The following is a 20920-nucleotide window of genomic DNA, read 5'->3' on the forward strand; positions in this document are numbered from 1 at the left end:
TAGATATTTAGAAAATCACTTGATCTGAAAATTTTGGACCATCCAAAAACAGTGATTTTCAATAAATCTAAAAAAATAATAAAAAAATTTCAAAAAAATGTAAAATTTGGTCTTCAAACACATATTAATATGGAGAATAAGATGAACGGTTCGGATCGACTGTTAAAATTTGAAAACTCAAATATAAAGCCGTAACACGGTGCCAAGTCGTAATATGCATAGTAGCATAGACTGTCTCATATTTCATTCCTACCGAAATTCGGAAATCAGAGACCAACGCCAACATTATTATGATCCTGTTTTTCTGTTGCAGATTCCCTGAAGCAAACTCTGTCACAAGTCGTTAACGAGTGGGTACCATAGGGTTCGATTTTTCATGGAGCTCATTTTGCATTCCGACGGGAGAGACTCGCAGATTAGCGACTTGGAAAACGAGTTACTATAGAAAGTCAACCACAGCAAATTTGGATTGGACTTGGTGCTAACTACCCCGAGGTCTTCTGTGCCTTGTCAGCTGTGACTTCATATGATCCTATAAAATTATAATTTTTTTTTAGTGTATAATATTTAAAAGAGAAGTGATTCAATTACATTATATTATGATAATACATTTTGACACTGTATGCTTATAAGTTATTTTAGTGATTTTAAAATTTAAACAGTCGATTTGAACCATTCAATATGATCTCCATATTAAAAGGTGCTTAGATACCAAATTTTACATTTTTTGAAACTTTTTTTTAGTATTTATTAAGATGTATACCATATTTATGTTTTTAGACAATTCTGGACCATTAAAAAATAAAAAAATTCAAAAATTGTAAATAAATACTAAAAAAGTTTCAAAAAATAAAATATTTGGTCTCCAAGCACATTTTAATATGAAAATCATGTTGAACGGTTCGGATCAACTGTTTGGACTTTGAAATCGCTAAAATGACTTGTAAAAACATAGTGTTAAGATGTGTCACTATAAAATAGTATAATTAGATCGCTCTTCTTATTTAAAAATTCTATTTTAGACCTAAATCTCTATAGATAATATCTTATGATTATAATTTTATGTGAGTGACGCAACGGTATTAGAATTTGTATCCTCTGTATTAACTAAAAAAAATATTTTGAGTTAATACATCTGAACTGTTCAATCCGCTTTAAGATCGTGCGGAATAGATCCGCATTAATATTAAAGGACTCCCTACATTATAGACGAAGACCGGACTGGTTCTGTATAAAATCAAATGAGCAAGACACATTAATTCAAAAGATGATCTTTTGAGTTAATGCAGACAATGCAAACTCACAAAATTATGCATAGTCAAATAGATCCATGCTTCAGTTTTTAAAATTCAAGCAGCTGCTTTAAAAAGCTCAATATAGAAAGTTATTTGTGAATAATTTTATATTTTTGTAAATTTACTTACTATTTTTTAAATAGTTAGAAAATTACGTGATCTAAAAATTTTGCCCATGAAAAAAGGAACTATTTTCAACCTATTTAGAAAAATAATAAAAATAGTGTACGCAGTGCAGCCAAATGGAAAACTCGTAAATAAATAAATAAAACATACCACCTTTTTTTTTTTTTTTTACTCCGATACTATTTATCAGGTTATATAATATAACTCGTTAAAAAAAGAAGGCCCCTAAAAACAGAAGATCCGGTTTCATAAAAAATCAAAACCCCTCCAACCCAGTTCCTTAAATAATCTTCTAAACTAACATCCAGTTGATGCTGCTTAGAAAAGTCTAAGCTATCAACAGGTACATAATGATTGAAAAACAAAAGAAGACCGACCCCATTTAGCCAACCTGTTATTTTTTTCCTTGTCTCTCAAAGACGCTGTGCCTCCCCTGTTTCTCTCCCCAGCCCAAACCCCTTAATCGAAAAAAGAGAAAGCAAAACTAAATAACTAAAGACGAGCACAAGTATCACCATGTCCATCAGGCCTCTTTTCTTTCTTTTCACCATTTTTCTTTCTCTCCTCCTATCAAACTCACAAACCGTTGATGAATCGCCATCTGCATACGAAATGCTAGAGAAATACAATTTTCCAAAAGGTATGCTCCCGGAGGGGGTCACCGGCTATCTTCTCCAACCCGATGGCTACTTTGAGGTGTATTTCAAAAGCGATTGCGAATTCAAGGTGGCCAATAAGTATTTGGCCTGGTACGACAATAAGATCTCGGGTTATATCGACATGGGCAAGCTCAATAATCTGAATGGTATCAGTGTTAAGATTCTGTTTGTCTGGATTGGGGTCACCGAAGTGGATCGAGCGAGCCAAACGGAGATTGATTTCTATCTGGGCCCGATCTCGGCATCATTTGGGGTGTCTAGCTTTGAGGATAGTCCGAAGTGCCGTCGGAAGATTGATTGGCCAAACACCGGTCTTGTTATCTGATTTCTTATTGTATAGAGGTATAGCAGATCTGCCTGGTAAAGTATTGATTACTCTTCTTTGGGTTAAACGAAAACGATAGTTGGTCAACCTTCAAAGAAAGAAGATGATTTGTCTTTCTGTCATTGATCGCTTTTTTTTTTTTTTTTTTAAATGCTATATAGGCCCATTCCATTGCTGAAATAGTTAATTACTGTCATTGATCGATTCATTGTTCATATTATTTTGGAGACCAAATAAAGAGTTAGTTAATGGGCAACTCCAATTACTTTTTGTATATCTGAATTAAAACATTCTTGGTGTCAGAATTATATTATAGAGAGAATTGGGGTCCATTTATATTGTAATCCAATTTAACTTGGATGTTGAGAAGAACATTTCTGGGTTGAGGTTGGATTTCGTTTTTTCTTGTTTTTTTTAAACCACCTTACAAACCATTTGGGCATACCCATCTTGAAAGGTGATTTCACATTAGAAAAGAAAAAAATAGTACTAAAAAGAGACTAAAGAGATTCATTGTCAGTAGACTATCATTTTCGCGTGTAATAGATACATCAACTATAACAGAATGGACAATTCCATAACAGAGTATTTGCTAAGTACATTTTTCTTGTTTGCACCGTGGTTTCAACATTATAGAGATTTTATTTTCTTTCCTTTTTCATCGACAGGTGTATAATTGTCGAAATAAACATCGAAAATAAATTGTTTTCTGTACAACAATTCCAGCGCTTCAGGAAAACCTATAGCTTTTGTACATTTTTCTATGTAATGTGTAGTTAGAGCGCTCAATTAGTTGGTCTCCTTTTGGAAAATGAAATACAAATCCAATGTCAGTGTTTGGAAAATGAAATACAAATCCACGAAGGCAGGAATAGTTCGTGTTAAAAACTCAGTCATGGGGCAATGAGGGCTTTTACATAGTACCAAATCATGCGAGTAATAAAAGATCGTGAGATAATCAGATAACACTCCGAAAGAAATGAATTTGTTCTAAAATTTCAGAAATAGAGAATCCGAACCATTGTGGATTATTTAACCCAATTATATTTTCCCTTGTAGTTTTCAACTGAGTGTAGGAAAAGATAAATTAATGATTTATGTTTGTTTGATAGATTTAATGGTGGTTATGTAAACTTAATTATTTACAACTAAATAAAACTGATATTGAAGTGTGGAATTTTGCTTTATTGGTGGGCATATTTGATTAAATAAGTTCCTTATACCAATGACATTGCTTAAAATGCATTGAAGGAAAGCATTCATCATTTCGTTTAAAGAACCATCAAATTTCCAGTAAAGATGGTTTCGCATCAACTGGAGACAAGCATGACTGCATGAACACGTACAATCTGATACTAGCTGGAAAACTACTAGGCTACAAAGGTTGGTACCAACTGGTACATTCGAGTAATTGAAACAGGAAAACTACAAAATCAAAACAATTATGAAATGAAAGAATGTAAATCAAACAAATAGGGTCCGAAGGCTGGTACCAACTGGTACATTCGAGGAATCGAAACAGGAAAACTATAAATCAGAACAATTATGAAATGAAAGAATGTAAATCAAACAAATAGGGTCCGAAAGGCTGGCACTAACCGGTACATTCGAGGATTATTCGTGAAAACTATAAGATCAAAACAATTAGGAAAAAAAGAATGTAAATCAAAACAAATAGGGCCCTAAAGCCTGGTACCAACTGGTACATTCGAGGAATCGAATCAGGAACTATAAAATAATTACAAAAAGTAAGAATATAAATTATTAAGCTCGATGGGCCCATTCCTTTGAAAAAAACTATTAAGCTCGTTTTCGTTCTTTCGCCCCATTTAATTATTCTCCTCTGTTTGTCGTAGTTTGAAGTGATAAACGAAGCAATATATAATGGCTAACATTGACTTATTTTTGACCTGTTACAAAATCCATTTCAGGTAATGACAACCCACAACAATAAGATAACAACCTACTTGTAGCACATCAATCAAATCTAATTAATAGATAATTCTAGAGCAATAAACCAATTAACCAATTCCTTTTTCGTAAGAACAAGCAGCACTAAATTCATACTCTAAATCCTTCTCCTAATTTCTTCTCCTTTAGTGTTGACCTTGTTCTTTATGTGCATTCCGCCTGTAATAACTGTGGTGACCGTGACGGCGGTGATGACGGTGATGATGTGCATGAACATGAACACCTTCCGTCTTTGCACGTGCTTGGGTATGTGGCTTGCTTATCGACTTGTCACTGCTAGCATCCCCAACTTCTGAACCTGTATTTTCGACCATGTTCGGCCTGCGCATAGTTTGTTCTAGCACCTTCATCACATGAGATTGCTTGTTGATCAACGCAGTTGTCGATGGGTCCCGAGGCAATATTATCTCGTAACCGTCATAGTAAGAATCCATCCCCTCAGCCATGACTTGCCACACTAGCCCACCTGCCATGGACCCGCCACCTGTTCTGGCAAAGCTGTATATGTTCGTATAGACAGCGTTTATAAAGACGTCGCGTTCATTTTCGCTGTAACCAGGATCTTTCTTAGACTTGCCAAATTCTGCAAAGATTAATGGTTTTCTAAGTATGGTTCTTGCATCTTCCCAGTGGCTCCACATCCATCTTCGAACAAACTCTGTTTGTGATCCGTCATTCTGGCCAGACAACCTGTGATGTATAATGGAGTTAGTTTAATTGGTAATTATATATCATGCATAGACTCTTAAATTGACAGTACTGTTTTTTATGTTCCTTTTTTTTGTGACATATTACAGATATTACACTTACCATATGTCTGGATACGCATGAATGGTTGCAAAATCAATCTCTTTTACAAGATTGCTACTAATGTAATCGGTGCCAACTTGATAGCCAGGATTGTATTGTTTCTTCTCTGGCATGGAATCACCATAGAACCCTTCCATTCCAACTTCAAGCAAATGGTTGCTATCAAGAGACTTGGTGTAAGCTGCCATCTCTTCCACCCATGCCTATCAAGTGTCACAAGAGATTGAGCAAGGGAGAATGGACCAAAATGAAACTAAATAAATATAAGAGACTAAAAGTGCTTACATTAATAGTTTTACCAGAGTAGTCTGACTGACAACGAGGCTCATTTATCAGCTCCCAGGCCAATATAGCTGGCTCATCTTTGTATGCTAGTTTTGTTATGGTGTTTACCCTGTTTAATATGCTCTGTACAGAAATAATAAACATTCTCAGAAAAAATTAAATAATTTGTTAAAAGGAGAAAATAAAAAAATCTTAGAAAAGCATCAGAGATACTTCGAATAATCGAATCACGCTCTAGTTTAAATTTTCTTTTGATTACTAGAAATGTAGCTATAAATGATCACTAAAATTGATATATCATTTGACTACTGTGATATATTTTTACTCACAAATTTTAATTCCTTGTATTTGTGTATATTACAGAAAAATGAATATGTATAATAATGTTCGTTAATTGATAACTGGTTTCAACCTTTATGTGGTTCTGGTAGTAACCCTTGACTACTGAACTTGTATAGAAATCGTCTTCGTCGTTTACTGCAGTGCCTGCATTGCGGGCCCATTCCACATACTGTGCTCTGCCTCCGTAGTCCTTGAAATTGTTCACAAAGCTCAAGATCAAGCGAATGCCATACGTTTTTGCCTCCGAGATCACAAAATCTAGTGCCTAGAAAATTAATCCACAAATGAAAAGAACATCAGAGCTGAAGAATTCCATTGCCAGTCTTAAGTTGAAACCAAAATAAAGCATGTTCTTTCACTACAATATTCACCAAAGACATGTGTGTAATTTGTAAAGATTCACTACCTCGAAAACACGTTCATCGTACACACCAGGTGACAGTTGAAGAGCCCTGTCACCGCCATCAGTAAAAGCCCAAGTCCGACATACAGTCAAACCATTGGCCGCAGCCTCGCTGAACACCTCAGTCACTTTGTTCCTCTCGCTCGGATTAGCCGCAACATGCATCATCCAATAGGAGTTGAAACCATTGAACAGGAATGGGCGGCCGTCCAGTACGAACTCTGTCCCTTGCGTCTTGACAAATGATTCCCCATTGGTACTTTGAGCTAAATATGAGAAGGCAAAGATAATGCAAATGTAAGGAAGTATAGATAGGATGAAGTTGGCCATTTTTGTGCTTATGGATAAGATGAGTGCTAAGTTTGAGTTGAATGAGAATAATGATCGTTGGCTGGGTTTTATAGAGTTAATTCGAGTAAAATCTGCCATAATTTCTGGGGATTTCGGTGGTCTAGAGCATGAGAGCTCATGATGTTAGCCATGGTGCAAGTATATATGTTTCTGTTATCTTTTGCAGTTTTGCTCATATTGCCGTTTTCATTTTCATTTTTTTTATTATTGTTTCAATGAAAGGTAGTCAAGAATTGGTCACAGTGAATTTGATTGGTTATTTGGTGGCCAGGGTTCGTTATTGTCACGCTACAGCAATTAAATGTATCTATTTTGAATGCATGCATGTGAGGAAAACAGAGAATAAAAACTTCCACCCTTTAACAACCAGTAGAAATAAATTGAAGTTGGTTTGGGTATCATGTGAGAAGTTATACATGCTGACGTTAGACGTGGAGCTAGCTAACGGTTTGATAGTTTGGGTATTTACTTCCCGATAATGGCTTAATACTGCGCAGAGTTAATAAATCTTTCTAATAAGACTGTTTTACCCTTTGCTTTTGTACAGCAAATTAGAACGTATGATATACAAGGAATGGGGAAAAAACTACATTAATTAAAGATTCCTTATTTGGATGATTCCATGAGTTATCTCTCATATTTCTAACACGAGAAAGATACCACTACATTATAAAGTCAATTAAATAGATAAGTTTGTAATTTATCTTACTTCATATTATTTGTCGTGTTTTATTAGTAATGCAACATTTTTTTTTTTTTGACAAAAGTGGGTAGCCCCAACTGTTTCTTATAGAAATAAAATGTTGAAGTTATACAAAAATCAACGAGGTCAACCTCATTGTGCAAGAGAACCATACTGTCAAATATTCGCAGAGGCAATATTACAAAACCAACTACTAAACCAACCAATTAAGCAACTTCTAGAAATGATAAAGATGAACTAAAAGCTAAACATCAAAAGAGGCAGAGTTGTAATCCATAAGAGAGCCTCCAATTATTCTTGTATCAGATGATGAGGAGGTCATATGGTGAGTTTCAACCCTGTCTACCAGGTATGTTGAGAGATCCATTTCCTTTGATCCAAGATCTCCTTCCTCTGTTTCTTGGCTGTGGACCTCCTCTAAAGTATCTGGCATAAGATGAACCATGCCTACCTGAGTTAAATTACAAGCATGCATTGGCAAGATCAAAGTTAATTTAAAGTAAGTGTCATCATTTTTAATTTTGCACTAGAAGGAAGCTAAAGAGATTATATTAGTACTAATGCTACTGAAGGAATAGAAGTATTATCGAAGCAAACTTTATTTCTAATTAACCATAATGTCCAAAGGGTGGCTGCTCTTACAAGTTCAACTAATAACTTATCTTTCAAAGGAATGCAACTATCAATTAGCCAAAGGTCCTCGATTGTTTCGCAATTAAAATTAAAACCATTGTGATTAGCAATCTAAGACCAAATTGACTGTGCTATATAACAAGTAACAAATAAATGATCAGTGGTCTCTAATTTTCTACAAAATATACATGATGCATTACCAGACCAGCCCCTATTAAGTAAATTTGATTTAGTCAAAATTCTATTTTGTTTAAGAAGCCATAGAAAAACTTTAATTTTTAAAGGTATATTAGCTTTCCAAATTAGTAATGCAACATAATATTATACATTCTTAATATTTTTCTTATATTCATGCATGTGCATAAAATTGTATAGTACCGTAAATTATTGTCTTGTGAAGTAACTTTTTTGTTGAATTCCCCTTGTTAGATTATGTATTTGAGAAATATCAAATATAATATTAAATATCTGCAATATATATATAAATAAGATGGACTTTCTTAAGGAAGAAAAAATATTGTAAATGAAAATAATTATCTTCAAAAACAATAAATTACAAGAAAGAATAAAAATTATGGACTAATAATTTCCATCTTGGTATTAGAGTTCCGTATTTTTTTTTTATACTTATGTTAGTTTATATAAGAAAATTATGTATTGTGTGTTTAGGGTTATTTGACCGGCTAATTTAACATGCAGTCTATCTTAATTATAAATAATAAATCTATATATATATATAGTGTCAGTTCTTTATTTACGAATTTTGAAATTAATTTTAACAATTGTTGATATTTTCCCTCATTTAAATCCATAAAAAAAACTAACAAGAATGATAATTTTTCAAAGAACCAAGTACTATTAAGACAAACTTCTCGATCAATTGAACAATAATTTTTATTTTGCCAAAAGGAACCCGCATCAAGACCAACAAACAAAGGCATTAAGCTCGAAGCAGATAATTTGTCAGTTCTCAACATTAATAAAATACGAAATTCTATTAAATATTATTTGTTTAAAGATTGCGTATATGCGCGCGTAGCAACGTTTGCAGTCCTTCCTATGGGCAATACCGTCCAAATATAATTGTTGCGGTGTGTCAAGTGAAAATTGTATTGTTAGTATCCACCCCCGCTAGTTTATTCAAAAAGAACTGCAGCTCGAATTTAATAACGACAAAATATCTGAAATCAATGCTTACGACTTTATCATCCTAGTAGTGTGTCTGCTTTTTAAAATGTATTTAATTTAACTGTAAATTACGTAAGAAAACCAACAGATAAGATAGCATCTGTTACTCCTTACTCGCACATTGGGTTGCATCAAAAAAGGAAAAAGGGAAAAAAAAAATACATGACTTAGTTACAGCCTTGTTTATGTCAGACCGATTTGTGATCAGTAAAATCGTATTCATCTATTTTTATTTTTTATTACAAATACAGACACATATCAGATATATTATGAATACGAATTAATCTTATCAGTAAAATCGTATTCATATCTATTTTTATTTTTTATTACAAATACAGACACATATCAGATATATTATGAATACGAATACGGATCAAATATTAAACAAATATGAATATAAATACAAATATAGATACAGATATAATTCAATATTATTCGAATACGAATATGAGTGTAGAACTTGCTTAAATTATATAAAATCATTGAAATTTATTATAATACAAGTTTTTCAATGCTATATTTATTTTAAAAATATATATAAATATTATTAAAACATACCAAAGTTCGTAATAATATCTAATTATAATTGTGAATAACAAAAAGATTTTTATAATAGAGGAGGGTTCAAATGCCTCCATTTTTTGTGCCTCTATCGTGCCTTCATTTTTTAAAAACTTTAATAATTCAAAAATTAAAACTTAAAAGTTGAAATAAAACCGTTGGATATGATCTACATCATTTTATCTATGCACGTGTAAAAAATTATGACATTTCAATTTTATTTTGATTGTCATCAAGATCTTATAAAAAATGCACTAATGTGGATGATTTCTAGACGTTGATTTTTGAACTTATTGATTCACATAAAAACAAAATTGAAATGTAATAATATTTTATGAGTACATAGAGAAAATAACATAGATCAAAATCTAACGGTTTTATTTTGACTTTTAAGTTTTAAATTTTGAGTTATTAAAGTTTTAAAAAATGGAGGCATGGTGGAGGCACAAAAAATGGAGGCATTTGAACCCTCCTCTTAATATATATTAAACTATATGGTATGTATATACTATGTGAATACATATAATTAAAATTTAAAATCATATCCGCATTTTGTATCCGCACGAATATTCAGATATCATATATATGTATCTGATTTTCAAATTAATATGAATTGGACATTATCTGCTCTGTTTTTATCCCCCTATGTGTAAATTGAAAGGGTTGAAAAGAGGAGGGGTGATATTTTTCCGAAAAATGTTAATACTCATCTAGTGTTTATGCATTAATTAATTATACGTCATTATAAATGGAAACCTTAAAATTATCTTTTACTTATCTGACGAATATTTAACCAGAACTTTATGAGTCCGGTTACTACGGTGAAAAAGTAATAAAGTAATAATGTAGTAGTAGAACTGTAGAAGGGAAGTAGTCGTAGTCAGGAACACGGAATACGTAGGATCAAGCACGTGAAAGAATAGAGGAGACGAGAATTAGTCAGTACGTACTCAGTAACAAGGGCTTTTATAAGAAGTTGAATTGCTTACCTAGTAGTAGTCGGAATTCGTTGAATAGAATATGCTCTCTCTAATCAAATAGGTCGGCTTGGAAAGGGGGGGAAAAAAAAAAGGAAAGAAAGATGTCCTCAATTTAGTTTTTTCTAGTTAGTACGCAAGATTTATGCTTAAATATTGCTACGAATTCGAATCTGTTTTTTTTTTTTTTTAAATCTTTTCTCGTTTAATCGTTCTAAAATTTTCATCACATTCTCGATGCAAATCAATGGTTGGATGAGAAAAAACATGTTTCATTCCAAATGCTACTGGCTTCAAATGACAATCTTAACCATTCAAATTAATTTACTTCAAGAATAATGTGTTTACATATAATATTTATAATTTTTTCAAGTCATTTAGTACGAAGTCAAATGGTCAAAATCAAAATTAAAGTTTTTAAGTTAATTTTAAACTTTTATTTTACATCATATTTTTACCACTTAACTTGATATTGAATGGCATTGAAAATTTATAAATTTTACGTATAAATACATCACTCGTGAATTGGACCAATATGAACAGTTTGATTTTGTCGTTTGAAGCCTTAGCTGATAGGTTTTGGAGACCAATAGCCGGACTCTTTTATAATCACTGAGAAAAAAAATACATAATTGTCGATTCAAATATGAACAACTTACATGTTAAATATTAACATTTTTGTATGCATATAAGAGGCGAAAAAAAGTGAAATGTTAACATTTTTTTTAAATGTATTTGTAAAACTCTTACAAACACATACACTCTTATTGTTTTCACAGTCTCTGTCATCATTATTGTTTTCACAATTAGCTTGCTCATTAGCTTTTTTGTGTTTTTTTAGGGGAAGCTCATTGGTTAAAAAAGAAGAAGACAATAATAGAAACAATCAGGAAACAAATAAAATTGTAACAGTTTATATTTAAATACTTTCTTGAAACAAGAAATGAGATTATTAATCACATTAAAATTAATTATGTAGACAATTAATATAAGAATATAAAAAGTTCATGTAAGTTAATAATTTATGAATTATTTTTTTACTTGATTTAAAATAGTCGTCAATTTTTTTTTTTTTTTTGAGAAAAAATGAGGGTCTAGCCCTTCATTTGATTAAACGGATTAGGTTTACATGAGATTTTGTATCCCAATTTTAAATAAAGATACAAGTAGCTCAATATAGTTGAGCTTGAAACTAAGGAAGGAAAAATAAGAGAAAATGAAATAAAAAAGAAAAAGCTGAAAAGTCTAAAACCTCTTAAGTAGAGGATTTACCAGTATACTAATTTTGAGTCAGTAACTGTTTAATTGGCTTGGGCCTATGTTATTGCATGCCTGCTTGTCTCCATGGTAATTGCCCATTGATCCTGAATTTGTTGAATGAGTTGCTCAATTTCATTTGATTTATCGGTGAAGATCCTTGAACATCGCTCCCGCCAAATAACAAATTGTGCTATTAGTAGCAATGACCTTTCTGCCTTGTTGAGCTTTTTGTTGATGAGGGCTTCCTTTGCTTTTTGTAGTGGCAGTTTCATTCTCATTGTTACTGACAATTGCCGGTATAACTGTTTTGTCACAGTACACTCTTCAAATAGATGTGGTACTGTTTCTAATTGCGACTTGCACATGGTACAGCGGTTGACAATATTCAGTCCCCGTTTCATGAGGTTGTCTATTGTTAAAATCTTATTTGACATCATTAGCCATGAGAACACTTGCATCCTCGGTGGTGCCTTAATTTTCCAGATTTTGTGTGTTGCTGAGATGATGGTTGGAGGGTGCTTAATAGTCTGGTAATATGATTTAACGCTGAATTTTTCTGATGTGGACCATTTCCATCTCGCTTCATCAGAATTGTTGGTGAGAAGAGTTGGGTGCTGCCGCAATCTTGTAGTCAGTTGCGTGAGTTGTGTTGTTGCCTCCTGAGAAAGTGTTCCCCTGAAGAGTTCTCTTATTTGGCCTGTACCGATTGCTTGTTGTACCGAAACTGTTTGATCTAGTGCATATGTGAATAGGATTTGGAATTCATGCAGTAGCACTCCTGCACCCCAATCATGCCACCAAAATAGGATTGAATCTCCTTTTCCCACTATTCTGATCACTGAGTCATTCATGAATTTATATGTGGTTTTTAGAGTTGTGGAGAAGAAGTGGGATTTTGGTACCGGCCACAAGACGCTGTTTGTTTGAACAAAAATTGTCTTCCATAATCTTCTTTCTGGATTAATCCACTGCCAGTACCACTTAGCTAGTAAAGCGTCATTGAATTCGGTTAAGTCCATAACTCCCATGCCTCCTAGTTTTCTCGGTTTGCAAATTGTCTCCCATTTGGCTAAGTTATATCCTTTCTTCTGTTGTGAAACCCCATGCCAAAGAAAATGTCTTCTGATTTTATCTATTTCGCCAATGACCCAAGTTGGCAGCTTGAAACATGTCATATAGTATGTCGGTAACGCAGAGAGTACGGAATTTAGCAAGGTTAACCTTCCAGCTATTGATAAGTGTGTTGCTGCCCACCCTTGCAACCTAGTGTTAAATTTTTGTATGAGTGGTAAGTAGGCTGTCTTGTTTAATTTTTTGTTTGAGAGTGGTAGGCCGAGGTACGTGAGCGGAAATTGGCCTAGCTTGCAGCCCATTGCTAGTGCCAATTCCTGTCCTATTTTTGAGATGTTCGGACTGTTACCAGTTCAGACTTGTTCAAGTCGTCAATTTTTTTAATTAAGCATAGTTAGTTTAATGAATGAAAACGTTATATTATTTGGTAAAACTCTTGTTTTGAGCATTATATATATAGAGAGAGTCAAATTCTTTAACTTCAATTGCAGTTCGAACTTGCGTTTTCCACATACATAATATATAATATGTAATGTCTAAAACTCTTTAATTGTAATCCACGCAAATAGTTAGACACAATTTCTATTGTCAAAACCCTTGTTGAGATTTGCGCATCATATAAAATTCTCCAATTGCGCGCTTCCGATAACTTGTTGAATTTCGAACGCAGGTTTTTCATATAAATATTTACTAAAATCTTATTGAAAGAAACGCACTCAATGGCTACCAGCTAAAACCTTTTTTTTTTTTTTTTTTTTTCGGCAGTAAAAGCCCGTGGGCCAAATTATATTAAAACCACTTCAAAGTTTGTACAGCTGGGGTCGTGGCTAAAACCTTGTTGAGAGACGAGCAAAACAAAACAAAATAATGCTGGAGAAGTAACAAACTATTATTAAAATAAAAAGGAAACGCCACAGAAAAATAAAATAATGCTGGAGAAGTAACAAACTATTATTAAAATAAAAAAGAAAACGCTACGACGCCGTCTGTGGGAATCGAACCCACGACCACATGGTTAAAAGCCATGCGCTCTACCAGCTGAGCTAAGACGGCATTTTATTCTAATTTGTTTTAGATATAATAAGTAATCATTTAAAGAACAACAGGTAGACTAAAGAGTTCCTCCGTTCCGACATACAAGTATCAGAATTCATAAAGAGAAATATCTGAAATCGAAAAACTTCTTAATTCAGTCGAAAGATTGTTATTAGCACAATTAACTCCATTAAATTATTCTTTTTTTTTTTTTAATTCTTTGCAAGAGCTACGAAGTCGTGAGGGAAATTGAACTCTTGATAACCAACAATCCTAAGACATTTTTCTAATTAATTGTACTACCTCCCCTTTAAAACAGCTGATCACTTATTTGTACTTATTTTTTTGCTAATTAATTTTGGAATTGGATTGCAGCTTATAACTATTTTTTTTTTATGAATTTTTTTGTTAGGATGTTTGGTTTATAAATACTCGTATACCTTCAATGATAAGCCACTAGTTGAATTTATCATAGGGGCAGTCCTTTGGACTTTATAGTTGGAAAGAAACAAATTGTATTTTCAAAATACTTCTTTATATCCCTTCTCTGATTTTTTTTGTTATTGCTGATTTTTTTTGTGGTCTTTTGTAGCTGGTACTGCTCCAAGTATTTGGAGGGTTTACCAATAGAATAATTATGATTTTAAAAAAAATCAGTGGGTTTTCCCCACCTTTTAAACAAAATTTGAGTGTTATTGGCACAATTAGCTCCATTATTGCTCACTTTTTAATGTCACCTCTCGTCCTCTTCTATTAGTGTTAAAATGGATGTATTTTAATGTCGGGAAAATAACATACTCAAGAAATTTGAGCCATTTTCTGTTTGTAAACACGGCTAGACATTTTTAAATTAGAGATCTGAAATACATGTGAGCAGATTTATAATTCTAAGCAACAAATATTGTTGGATGTCCATGTACAACTAGCTAATGCCTAATGTGTAAATTGATAGTAGTATTGTCTTTTATTTAATCGCTAGCTATTCGGCAATAAAATTAGAAAAAAAATCTTAATCCCAATACAAAATTAATGTCCAGTTATCTTTATTTAAAGATAGAAACTAAGAAAACTTAATTCAAAACTTAAGATTTCTGATTAAAAAATAAAGTTAAAGGAGACTTAATCGCTAGCTCGCTCGTCGTCAGGAAATTAAAAGAAACTTGAAAGGAGATTTAATCTTTCCTGCCAATGAGTTCATAATCAGTAGTTCAGAACCTATCTAGCTCAGACCATAAATTAGATTTTTGCTGTGCTTGGAAAAAATAAAAATGACGAAAATTTGGTAATATAAAGAGGGTTCTAAACTTCTAATACCTCATATTTTTCATGCCTATCATATCTCATATTTTATATTTTCGTTTTCAAAATTCAAACTATTAATTTAAGCAGCACATGATATTTATACTAAAATGTGCATAAGGATGAAATTTTATAATTTTTGAAATTTTTTTACTATTTGTTAAGATAGGTACAAATTCAGTGCTTTTGGACCGTTCAGAAAATAGTGATTTTCCACCTATCCTAAAAATTAGTAAAAAAAAAATTCAAAAATTATAAAATTTCATCTCTAATCATATTTTAGTATGGATATCATGTTGAACGGTTCGGATCGACGATTTAAACTTTGAAAATGAAGATATAAAATATGAGGTATGATGAGGTATGAAAGAAGGCATTGAAATCCTCCTCGTATAAGAATTAAGATTACCAATTTAAGTTAGCAACTGGGTTAATCCCTAAGTCTAGCAACTTGGTTTTAAAAATAACACGATCAGATTTAATTAGTAGTAATGTGAAATATGTTCATTCAATGTATTGGTCGACTTGTACTAAATTTGATAAATTGGATTAACTTATCAACAATGTTTTAAAATGTGATTTTGTTTATGTATGAGAAAAGACTGCATACCGTATATGCAGTATGTGGTCACATATGTGAATTTTAAATGCAAACTTATATATACGAATTTTAAAATAAGTTGTTGTTGGATCTTAAAAAGAATGAAAATATATCTAAAGAATTTATCATATTAATTTCTTGAAAATTAGGTGAGAATAATACCTTAAAATTCTAATTTTCTAAAAGTCACTAATAGTGTGGACAATGATTTCATAAAAAAAAAATCATGATAAAATTCTAAATAAAAAATCATGAAGTTTGATGTAACGAAACCCTAAAACTCAAAAGGAGTAAATTTATATGAATTTTTGAAGTTCTGAAGACAATTATGAATGCACATAATGAGTACTTCTAAGTTCTAACAGTAACTCTAATTAACGCCTAGGTATCTGCATGGAACTATGGTCTATGGATGGTGTCACATATAGTATTATGCGTCCGAATATGTGGTTGCATATTCAAATTTGTATATATGTAACTACACGATATTTTGAGCACAACAACATAATGCATAGCATATGCGGCTGCATTTAAAAAATTGCTTATCAGTAAGGACTTGAGTAAGAATTGTTTAATCTTGTATATCATATGGAATAATATAGGATAAGTAATAAATACAAATTCATATATATGACAACTTCTAATCCTTCATCTGTAATTATAGAGAGATTGATTTATGCACATCTAATATAATATTGCTTACGTAATAATTTAAAAATAAGTGGAGAATTTCAGTGTTACAAATTTTTGTACTACAAAATACCATATAATATTTGTTATATTTATATTACATAATTGAGAAACCGAATGCCAAATGGAAATCATAGATCTTGTTTAACCAGGGTCGTATTTTGTAAAAATTATTTGTAATTTTTTAAGCTTATTTTGTACTAGATCAAGAGGTCAAAAAATAAATGCCAAATGGAAATCCATTCCTATTAATTAGACTCGTTCATTTTATTGCCACTTGATATTGTATAAAATGAGGTTCAAAATTTATATTTTTTTATAGATGCATCCTAAATAAATAAGATTTACTGTTTTTAGAATTTAGTATGAAAAAATTATAATATAAATATAATATAAAATAGCGATATTTTGTCTTGTAGTATTAGAACCCCCTCCATTTCTCAAGATTTTCAAACTGTACACGATTTGTTGTATCAAGGTACGAAATCCAACAAAACAGTAGCAGCCATTCATCTGTTCAACCTTAACAGAAGTTGACACAATACACGACCAAAATTATTTTCCAAAATGTCTCTATTTCTTTTCTTTTTGATAAAAGTGAGAAAAAAAACCACCTGTTTCATAACGAAAACCAGATTGCTTTTACAAAAAGACCTCCAAAAACATATTTTCAATATATATTTCTGCCTGTTATCCAAATCTGATCCATGCGATCTCAACGGTTGCAATATGGATGAGATTTGAGCTGCCTTTTTGAATAAAATCCAAAGGGTGTGATCAGAAAAATAAAAATAGATAAAACAAAATCCAAAGGGTGTGATCAGAAAAAATAAAAATAGATAAAACAAAATCCAAATAGTAGCAGAACCTTTATTACATGTGAATTTCCTAAGTGCAACTTCCTAAAACACAAATGTCTTGTGGATAAGAACATGCTTAGAAAATGATTATGAAGTGTCATCTTTTGTAATGGAGAAAAAAAATGAAACAGTTTTGAAAGGAGATGGCTTGCTGTGGCAATTGGCAAGTCTATTTGAATAGTATATAACTGTTGCTTGTCAGTCTCATTGCCAACGAAAATTTTTCAATGCTCTCTCCTTCTGATTGGGATAATATGCTGCCTGAAGGGAGGTTTATTTCTTTTTTTTTTCTATTCGATAAAGATGGAACTTTATTTTTTAAATTAAATTTGCATATCTTACCCCTTTAAAGCTTTTGTATCTCATAGAACTCCCAATAGGGCCTGCGATGCAGAATAAAGCCCAGAATAACATGATCTGGCCCAATTAAATTTCAATTCGCCAAAACAAGTAAACTATTGAAACAAGAACCAGTCTTTGATCTAAGAATTTGTATCCACCGCGCATTAATAGATCTAAACCGTCCGATTGAGATCCACACTAATATTACAGTGTCTTGTACTTAATAGGTGTGGGTCAGATTGGCTTCGATCCTGATTAGATGGCCAAGATGCAATAAACTCAAAAAAAAAAATTTAGTTAATGCAGAAGATGCGGACTCTTGATCTAGTGGCAAAGACACATAATTTTCATGTTAAAGATCATGGGTTCGAAATCCACAATATCATAAATTCTCTGTAATATATGCAGGGATTTAAAAGTGTGTTGGATGACTGGCTCCAATTCATAATTTTAAAAAAAAAATTGAACTATTGAGACATTCAATGTCACCTATAGGTAGTTATTTGTGAAATATTTCAAGCCGAAAATAAAAAATTAGAGGAGCAAAAGGCAATATAAAAAAAAAAATCAATGTTGAAGCAAAAATCATCTCAATGAACACAGATAACATTAGATCAAAATCGATGGTTATTATATACCGTTTTTCTTTTTTAATTACACAGTGCACATCTCCAATAAACCCATTCTAACATCAACTATGTCCCTAAATAGCTCATTTACTTTATTTTCAAAAGGCTTAATTCTCTGTTCCAACTCCATGCATGTCTTCCTCAGCATCTGGGCCTTAGATTTCAAATCACCACGGCGCCTTGATGCAATCACTTCCCGCAATTTCTTCGCAGCGGAGGCGGTGGCATCCAAATCAACCATAGCTTTAACACCACCTTTTCTTCTCTTATCAAATTCCTCCTTTGCCTCCTTGTGCAACTCATAAAAAGAATTCTCCCAAGAACTATTCTTAGGCATATGAATCAATGGAATTCCCCTCCGGGATTTGAAAGAAAATGCAATGCCAAGGATTGAAACAACAAAAATAGTAATGGCACGTGATCCGAAGATCGCCTCATTGAATTCATCTCCATCATTATGATTATCACCAAATTGTTCTCGTGTAAAATAACATTGCTTTGATATCTTTTCTCCTAGCTTTCTAAGGTTTGAACCACATTTCTCGAGCTCAAGGCACCGTCTCTCGACAGCCTCACACGAGCTTAGTGCTGACTCAGCCCGTCTAATGGCTGTTTCACTGGGCTCATTTGTTGCTTCGATCCAATGTAGAGCTATGTTAATAGACTCTACGTACCGATTGATCACCTCGATCCTTTCCCTTAGACCATTGCACGCATCTAGCAACTGCACCGAATCTTCGAGATATTCATCCACCATTTTTGTGTCAATTGGTCTTTGACTAGACCTAAAGTTTGACATAGACCTAATCAACATTTTCTGGGAGGAGATAGTGAGGTCTAGCGCCTTGGCAAGCCATTTGGCAGTCGTGCATTGGTTGATCGAGGAGCTGAGACGGAGTTGATTGATCTCTGATTCGAGCCACTTGTCAACAGAGGTTCGTACCGGCGGCCAAGGCGTGATGGTACAAGAAGCATGCTTTGCTGAGAGTTTAGTAGAGAGGGTTCTTAGAAGAGTATATGGCTTCATCTTTTTTTCGTTGTTCAAATAATGTTGAATTAAGAGGTGAAGCTTTTGAGAAATTTATAGGGACTTGTATTGATTAAATTGGTCTGAGCGACAGTATATATATGTCTTGGGGCTTTTGAATTTTCATTTTAAAAAATGCAAAGAATCTGGCTCTGTCGACTCAATAATTGTGTCCATCTAGAGACCATGAGAGCTGGCGCATTACAGAGGTGTACGGGTTTTGCTGGACCAAGGAGATACCTCCACGAAACAATTTTTTCAACGATCTGTTATCTTTTGCTTATATTTTAACTTTTAAGAGAAGTAGAGAACGAAAAAATAATAATAATGAGAGAATACGGGATTTTATTTTTAGGGAATTATTTGTATGGGTGGGTCGAGTGTCATTCGAGATGGGCCTGATTAGTGACATGTTAATTATTTAGCATACCTACTATCAAGTGGTACATAATATATGTACGCTATTTTTCTCAATAAGATAATAATGTATATGTGCTATTTTTTTGGAAGATGATGATGATGATGATGATGATGGTGGTTATTATTATTATTATTATTATTATTATTATTATTATTATTATTATTATTAGAGTTAGGCTGGGGTGCTATGGATAGCATAGTGGCCTCTATGCTACGGCTCAATATTTGAGTTTTCAAAATCCAAACGGTCGATCCGAACCGTTCATCTTATTCTCCATATTAATATCTGCTTGGAGACCAAATTTTACATTTTTATGAATTTTTTTACTATTTATTAAGTATTTTACAAAATTGTTGATCCAACGGTGGCTGCACAAAACAGTAAAACCGTTGGATTAGCGATTTTTCAAAGTGGCTTAATAAATAGTAAAAAAATTCAGAAAATTATAAAATTTGGTCTCCAAGCAGATATTAATATGGAGAATAAGATGAACGGTTCGGATCGACCGTTTGGATTTTGAAAACTCGAATATTGAGCCGTAGCATAGAGGCCACTATGCTATCCATAGCACCCCAGCCTAACTCTTATTATTATTGTTATTATTGTTATAAATACATGGAGTCGACATATCCATACTGGCGTTGATGAATTGATTACGGTCGGATCAAAATCAAGATGAACTTGGACAGTAAAAAGATGCTTCAAATTTCTTGCATTTTTTTAGATTGATCTCAATATTTCTAAAAATTAGGTCAGGATTACTCATCTTGTGAGGAGTTTTTTCTTAAATAAAATGGAGTTTAACTTTTTTTAATTTGAAATAATTTATAAAAAGATTACAGTCAGGTTTTGAATCCTCATCTCTCATTTCAATAACATTGGTTTTAATCACTAAATCAAAAGTTTGTGAGGTCGAGTTCTTTTTATTTTTTTTATAATATATATTTTGAAATGCTTAAATATTTTTAAAAAGTGAATAAAAATGTCGAAACTGACATGACTGGATCAAGACAAAAACACACGAAAGGGTGTTTATGGTGAATTAGGCGTAATATG

At 32.6% G+C, this 20920-nt stretch overlaps 3 protein-coding genes and 1 non-coding gene across 4 annotated transcripts; 1 reads left to right on the forward strand and 3 right to left on the reverse strand.

The window, feature by feature from the left end:
- The first annotated feature begins 1937 nt into the window (after positions 1 to 1937).
- On the forward strand, positions 1938 to 2405 carry LOC144564420 (uncharacterized protein At5g01610-like). The gene has a single exon (XM_078314013.1). The coding sequence runs from the start codon at positions 1938 to 1940 to the stop codon at positions 2403 to 2405; it is 468 nt and encodes a 155-aa protein (XP_078170139.1).
- Positions 2406 to 4501: 2096 nt separating this feature from the next.
- Positions 4502 to 6546, reverse strand: LOC144564424 (mannan endo-1,4-beta-mannosidase 5-like). The gene is made up of 5 exons (XM_078314025.1): positions 6220 to 6546; positions 5884 to 6078; positions 5472 to 5594; positions 5187 to 5389; positions 4502 to 5066 (listed from the first exon to the last, which is right to left on the reverse strand). Exons 1-5 carry the CDS (start codon positions 6544 to 6546, stop codon positions 4502 to 4504), a joined length of 1413 nt encoding a protein of 470 aa, XP_078170151.1.
- Positions 6547 to 13940: 7394 nt separating this feature from the next.
- On the reverse strand, positions 13941 to 14013 carry TRNAK-UUU (transfer RNA lysine (anticodon UUU)). The gene has a single exon. It is a non-coding gene; the product is annotated as a tRNA-Lys (tRNA).
- Positions 14014 to 18441: 4428 nt separating this feature from the next.
- Positions 18442 to 19443, reverse strand: LOC144564439 (protein BYPASS1-LIKE-like). The gene has a single exon (XM_078314040.1). It carries the CDS (start codon positions 19441 to 19443, stop codon positions 18442 to 18444), a length of 1002 nt encoding a protein of 333 aa, XP_078170166.1.
- Positions 19444 to 20920: the final 1477 nt, after the last annotated feature.

The sequence above is a fragment of the Carex rostrata genome, chromosome 1, assembly GCF_964058835.1.
Source record: "Carex rostrata chromosome 1, lpCarRost1.2, whole genome shotgun sequence".
Classification (NCBI taxonomy): Eukaryota; Viridiplantae; Streptophyta; class Magnoliopsida; order Poales; family Cyperaceae; genus Carex; species Carex rostrata.